At 37.3% G+C, this 7,442-nt stretch overlaps 1 protein-coding gene across 1 annotated transcript; it reads left to right on the forward strand.

The window, feature by feature from the left end:
• The first annotated feature begins 322 nt into the window (after window positions 1–322).
• On the forward strand, window positions 323–1,189 carry LOC110275750 (uncharacterized). The gene is made up of 2 exons (XM_021131988.1): window positions 323–725; window positions 1,014–1,189. Exons 1-2 carry the CDS (start codon window positions 323–325, stop codon window positions 1,187–1,189), a joined length of 579 nt encoding a protein of 192 aa, XP_020987647.1.
• Window positions 1,190–7,442: the final 6,253 nt, after the last annotated feature.

The following is a 7,442-nucleotide window of genomic DNA, read 5'->3' on the forward strand; positions in this document are numbered from 1 at the left end:
TAGACAAAGAGGAAATTAATCAGTTTGCCATTAATTTGAATAGGTCAAGTTGTCAATTAACGAGGGTTTGGATTGTGAGAGACCTAAACATGAATGAAATGACTTGGGAGGCTAACCATGAGAGATACAATGAGATGGTGAAAGGACAGCTACAAAGGTCCTTCAGAGCGGATTCTACTAGCCGACTCTCTTCAGGGACGCAAGAGCATTTGTGAAGCACTGTGACAGATGTAAAAAAGCCACGAATCTCCCTGCCAACCATGAAATGCCACAGCAGGGGATTCTTGAGGTTGAGTTGTTTGATATGTGGGGTATTGACTTCATGGGACCCTTTCCACCCTTACATTCAAACAACCATATTCTAGTGGCAGTTGATTATGTGTCCAAGTGGGTGGAAGCTGTCGCTCTACCCACCAATGATGCCAAGGTGGTCATTAGCTTTCTTAAGAGATATATCTTTAGCCAGTTTGGTGTCCTGAGGACACTCATTAGTGATGGAGGAAGCCATTTCTGCAACAGACAGTTAGACTCTCTTCTACAGAGATATGGAGTCCGTCATAAAGTGGCAACCCCCTATCACCCTCAGACAAGTGGACAGGTTGAAGTTTTCAACAGGGAACTTAAGAGGATTCTTGAGAAGACCGTCAGTGTTTTAAGAAAGGACTGGTCTAGGAAGCTTGATGATACTCTCTGGGCATATCGGACAGCGTACAAGACTCCCATTGGTATGTCCCCTTATCAGTTGGTCTATGGCAAAGCCTATCACTTGCCAGTTGAGCTGGAGCATAAAGCTTACTAGGCAATCAGGTATCTGAACCTTGATTCAGAAGCTGCAGGAATTAAGCGAATGCTCCAGTTAAATGAGCTTGATGAATTCAGATACTTAGCCTATGAGAATGCCAATCTCTATAAGGAGAGAATCAAGTTATTACATGACAAGAAGATTGCCATCAGAGTCTTTGAGCCAGGACAGCGAGTGCTTTTATATAATTCAAGGCTCAAATTCTTTCCAGGGAAGCTGAAATCCCAGTGGTCAGGACCGTTTGTGGTTACCAGAGCTTCACCATATGGTCATGTGGAAATACAGGAAGAGAATTCTGACAGAAAATTTACAGTGAATGGCCAGAGGTTGAAGCACTATCTTGGAGGTGAGATTGATCGCCAGAGCTATTTTAGAAGCAGGAACTGAATATTTCAAAAAAAAGAAAAGACGAAGAAGGCTGAAAGCTGCTCTGGAGTAGAGCAGGAAGTGTGCTTTGTGCACAAATTGGCTCATGCATACGCGTCCATGACGCGTGCGCGTCAATTGCGATTTTGGCACTCCACGCATACGCGTCAAACATGCGCACGCGTGGATGAGAAAAATCGGCGTAAAAGGTATTTGGCCAAAAAGTTATGCTGGTGTGGGGCTGGAACTATGTTGGGCGCACAAGCCCCACCACGCGGACGTGTCCCTGACGCGTTCGCGTCGTTTTCCCATCCTGGCCGTTCATGCGTCTGCGTCCTCGACGCGTACGCGTCGCTTGGAATTTGTGTGATCCACGCCTACGCGTGCCTCACGCGTACGCGTCGCATGTGACGCCCAATTAAACCACCTCAGCGCCTGATTTCAAATCATCCCCTCCCAAATCCCAATTCTCTCTTGCTCATTTATCCTTTTATCCTTCTTTCATCATATTAATTGCTCTTATATCCCTCTCTGTTTGCAGTTCTTCTTTGCTTGAGGACAAGCAAACCTTTATGTTTGGTGTTGACGCTTCGCTTATGGCTTTTCTGTCTAGCACCAAAGGGAGATGAGTGTTCTTCATGAAGGAATGAGATGACCACCAGCATAACTGAGGTGGTTGAGTTCCTTTCATTCTATTTCTCTTCCGTTCTTATGTTGTTGTCTTCTATTTTCTGTTGCTTTGATTGCTTGCATGATCGTTAGTACTTTTAGTAAATTTTTTTTTGTTTTACGCACCGCTCACTAAACTTGAATCTAAAAAGAAAAGAAAAGAAGTGATGTATTGCTTGAGAAATTGAGTCTAATTTTAAGAGTAGTCTTATTTACTTAAATGTGATGGTATTATTTGTGATTTTGAATGCATGACATGAACATTGCATATTTTAATTTGAATCAAAGGACGTTGATGTATAAGGAACAGGAATTTACAGAATTATTATGACTTCTCTGAAATAAATAAAAATTTAATCCTTGAAGTAAAAGAAATAGCAAAAGAAAAAGAAACTACAAAATCAAGGTCCAAGGCTCTGAGCATCAATGACTAGGGAGGTCAAACATGATTAAAAGCTCAAAGAGTTATTTTCCTAGGCATATGCTGTGGTGCGATTGTGTCAAGTAATCCTTGAGACAGAACACTTAGAGTCGAGACCAAGGGCGTTTAACAGAGTATGCCAAAGGCTTTGAGCACCACTGTCTGGGAGTAAATAAAAGAAAATCAGAACTTAAAGAGAGTTTCCCAGTCAAGTGCTTGTGGTGTTTCTGTGTCAAGTAACCCTTGAGACAAAATATTTAAAGTCACAGCCAGGCTGAAGGTGCAAAGCACCAAAGAAAAATAAATTAAAGAAAATTATGCTGTGTTCAAGGATTAAACTGAAGTTTAAAGATCAGAGAATTCATAATATGATTCGGATTCTAATTCCGAATGACACTGACATTCTTCTAATTCAAAGGAGAGAAAGATGCCAAAACTGTTCAAGATTACAATGAATAAACCCCATTTTAAGAATAGACTTGAGTTTAATCGAACTCTCATTCACATGCAAATTCACATCCTTAGCCTATATTAGTTTGGTTGCTTGAGGACAAGCAACAATTCAAGTTTGGTGTTGTGATGCGTGAGCATCTTTCCTGTCTTTTCCTAGTGAATTTGCAATCAATTTGTTAAGTTTAATCTAGAATTAATTGTCTTTTAGCCACTATGGATGCCACTTTGAGTCTTGTGCAATTCTGTTTATTTTAGGTAGCATTCGGCTGGAATCGATGGAGTTTCTGCAGCAAAAAAATTTAAATGAAATGACAGCGAGGAGCGACGCGCACACGTGCGCGTGATTTGGAGCTTTCCATGGTGACGCAGGTGCGTGGATGACACGTACGCGTGATTTGAAGATTTGCACGGCAACGCGTACGCGTGACACGCGAACCATCGACGCGTACACGTGACTGACGCGTACGCGTGACATGCGCCACGTGCAGAAAATGCAGAAAAATGCTGGGGGTAATTTCTGGGCTATTTTTGACCCAGTTTTCAGCCCAGAAAACACAGATTAGAGGCTGCAGAATGGAGGACTCAAGGCAACACTTCCTGTTACTTCCCAAGTCATCCATCACTTGAAGACTTGCTGATTGCCATAATTAATTCTGATTTAAATTTAAATATTATAGGAAAAGATATTAGTTTAGATATTAGATTTTAAATTAATTAGGATTATATATAAAAGATATTAGGATTCTATACCGGTTAACATTCCGTACTTGAGAGTTTACCTGAATCCTAGTTTTTTTCTCTGAGTCATGCGCAACTAAACCTCCATTGTTAAGGTTAGGAGCTCTGTCTATTGTATGGATTGACATTACTACTTTTCTATTTAAATTCATGTTTTCATTTATATTTCAAGAATTATTTTTGTTTTTTATTCTATGAATTTGGGTGGAACGGAAGTATCACCCGTGTTCTAATTGAGTTCTTGTATAACCTAGAAAAGCTCTTTACTTGAACAACAGCTTGAAAACATATTCTCCTGAATTTCTAATTGTTTGTATTTAACGGGATACGTGACATATAATCCCCTTATATTTGGATAATTAGGATTCTCGTGGCATATAAACTGGAATTTGATCATCACCCTTTAATTGGAATTAATTGACCAAGGAATTGGCGGTTAATGAATTTTGGAGGAGACTAGGAAGGTCTAAGGAATTAGGGTTTAGTCACATATAGCTTTCCATGAATTAAATCTTGCATGATTAAAATAGTTAGTAAGAAAAGTCAATCTAGAAAATAGATAACTCTGAAGCCTTAACTATTTTCTCCCATATTTTATTCCCAACTTATTCACCTGCTGTCTTCAAACTCTTAATTTATTGTTTAATGCTCTTTGAACATCCAACACTCTTTTCTGTTTGCCTAACTAAGTGGTTTAACTAACCATTGTTGCTTGATCCATCAATTCTCGTGGAATCGACCCTCACTCACCTGAGGTATTACTTGGTATGACCCGGTGCACTTGTCGGTTAGTTTGTGGGTGAGGAAGACGAGTTTGATGATAATTAGGAAACTGCATTGGAAGAGGAGGATGGTGAACCAGAAGAAGAAGATGATGAATCCGATTATGGTTAATGTAAATATAGTTTTGCGATATGTATTTCTTTAAGAAACTTTGCGTATTTGTAATATATGTTTCCATGAATGTAAACATAGTTCTGTGAATGTAATATAGTTAGCATTATTTCAAATATTTCAGTTACCATAATTCGGTATTTGTAATTTAATTTTTTGGTACTTCTCATCAGATTTGAAGCACTATTTCAATTGTTAATTATCAGGGTGCACTAGAAATGAACGAGAAAACATAATTTAAATTAAAAATCCTACCGTTAGAATTATTGTCAGAATATTCCAACGGTAACATTATTTTTTAAAAAATTTTAAATAACATTTCCGTCGGTATTAGCGTTGGATGAATCCGCCGGTAATATGGCGGGAAAAATAAACGAAATGGTGCCAAAATGTTACCATCGAATGATTCTGACGGTAACGTCGACCAGGATCCGTTTTTATTTTTATTATATTCCGGTTGATATTTTTCAACGGTAAATTCGACGGTACTCAACGTTTTTCTTATAGTGTCATAAATCACACACCAAGCTCTCTATTAGATAAGAAAACTCCTTTTGAAATTATCCACAATAAAATTCTAGATTTTTCTAAAGTTTAAGTATTTGGCAATTTAATTGTTATCTCTACTCTAGTAAATCATAGGAAGAAGTTGGACTCCAGAGAAAAAAAAAGTGTTTTTTGGGATTTCAAGCTGAAAACTAAAGGGTTTTTGGTACTTGATTTAAAAAATAATGAACTATTTGTATCAGGGGATGATGTATTCTACGAGATCCCCCCTTCCTTCTTCCACGCATCTCGAAGAGTAACTAGGACCAATTCAGTCACATTTTTATGTTCCAATTGATTCTTTTTTTATTATTCTCAAAGGAGAAACTTTCTTTTTACCAAACATATATGGATTCAATCTACGATCTTTTAATAAGAACAAGAAATCTTTCTCGATCAATCCTTTTGCCCCCATCCCATTATTCGAGAATTAGAAAAATCATTTTCAATCAAGTTTGAATTTGTTTATTTGGAATTAGAACTCTTCTATTGCATTTTAATTTTTTTTTCCTTCTATTCCATCATTCCTTGAGTCCCACAATGACACCTTACCATTTAAACAATCACTCACTGTATCTGAAGTAAAATTGAACACTCTATCAAATTATTGCAATGAAATTTTCATTACACATCACATTCACAAGCATATGGCACTTTATTTGACTATAGTCCTACTCATCACTACGCACTAGAAACAACACCTATTTCACTGACCGAACACCAACACACACCATTACAATCACAAATTGCATCCACTCCTGTTTATAACACATCACACACACACACCATAACATTATTTCATTAGGCGGTCAACTAGAAATAAAAGACACCCATATTACTTACAGGACTTTCAATGTTATCAAACCTCTATTGACTTACTTGCTACCACACAGATAAGGTATCCTATCACAAATTACATTTCATCTCATGATTTTTCTCCTACACATCACACACTTTCTGTGGCCATTAACTTTACACCCAAACATTATGAGGAGACGATTGCTCAATCTTGTTAGAAAGATGCTGTCTCAACCGAACTTGATACTTTACATGTAAACAATACTTGTATCCTCCCTCCCTTACCTCAAGAAAAGAATACTATAGGGTGTAAGTGGGTATTCAAACTCAAATTGAAAATGGATGGCTTCACTAAAAGGCATAAAGCTAGGCTTGTTTCTAAGGGTTATACATAAAGGAAATGTTGAGTTTAGTAAATAATAGTACCATTTTTTATGATGACATACATAATTGTAAATGTATTAAAAGTTCAAAAGTATTTTGATGGTTTATTTGGTATTGCACGCCCAAATGTTAGTGTGCAGCCCAAAAGCAATGGAACCAAGCACCTGAACCTTAGCTACTTGGATCAAGCCTCTAGTCTAGCCCATTGTCATTCTTGAAAGAAAAGAACATCTTCCTGCTGGTGGTGCTATGTTGCTTTAGGTAAGGCACAAAGAAAAAAGAGAAGTTCACTTTTTTTTACTAGGCATAAAAAGGGAAGGAAGGAAAAGTAAATTTTGGAAGCTATGTCAAATCAAAATTAACATAAACAAGTTAAGCTAAGTCGAAAGATAAAGGTTTGAGGTTTCTATTAACATGCAAGTCAATTACTTGCTAATTTCTTCTTCCCTCTAAAAAACTATTTCGAGTAACATGAAGAAAGTGGTGGCAACTTTGTTCTGCTGTAAATCAATGATTGAAAATAAAACTTGGGGCTAAAGCACTGGATTAAGGGTTTTGATTTATCAAACTTATTAAGGATCAGTTACCAATGAAACCGTTGCTGCTGTGCTGCACACCTCTGTTTTCTCAATCCCTACTTTTTTGGTCTGATTGATGAAAGAAAAAGGAAGACCTAAGCTGGTTCAATATTCAAGGAGTTAACTTAGTTCAACAAATCCTAGTTGTGGAAATAGGACTCCATACAAAAAGAAAAATCAAATTTAGTTTGCAAGTAAAGAGAGATGACCAAAATCTTTGTCTCGTTAAGGACTTCTCTATTGTTCTTGCTCAATATTTTGGATAGTGTTTCTACATCAAACAAATATTTCGCCAAGATAGAGAGCTACATCTGAGAGTAATGAATCTGGTTCATTCTATAGCTTCAGAGCTATTCAACATCATCTCCTTTATGGTCTATTATTGGCTATTCTGTTTGAATCCGATTCATCTATTAAGAAAAAGACTATTGAGAGAAAAGGCAAAGAGAGGTACTTGGAGAGAAAAGTCAAGATTTATGTCTTATCTCTTTTGGTTGTATTTCTATTTTGTATCATGTATCTGAGAGGTATCCCTTGCTAAGTTGCGTGAGCACTTAGTGTGTTGAAAGTCTAGGGAGTGAAGCTAGCCAAGTCAAGCTTAGGTAGAAGTTTGGTTTGTCCCTAATAGGATTAGGTTGAATCCTTGGGAATTAGTATATGTAATATTTGAAAAGATAGTGAAAAATTCTACCACTATTGTGGTGGAGACTGGATGTAGGTTGCATTGCAGAAGGTAGTTGAATCAGGATACATGATTGTGTCATCTTCTTCTTTTCTGCTTTGATTCTGTTTT

This window comes from Arachis duranensis, chromosome 9 (assembly GCF_000817695.3).
Source record: "Arachis duranensis cultivar V14167 chromosome 9, aradu.V14167.gnm2.J7QH, whole genome shotgun sequence".
Taxonomy (NCBI): Eukaryota; Viridiplantae; Streptophyta; class Magnoliopsida; order Fabales; family Fabaceae; genus Arachis; species Arachis duranensis.

Bases quoted from the DNA above. Each gene is read 5' to 3' on its own strand.
- LOC110275750 (XM_021131988.1), top strand. From the start codon at position 323: ATGGGACCCTTTCCACCCTTACATTCAAACAACCATATTCTAGTGGCA. The intron at 726-1,013 runs GTATGTCCCCTT...AATTCTTTCCAG, and splicing joins AGCGTACAAGACTCCCATTG to GGAAGCTGAAATCCCAGTGG.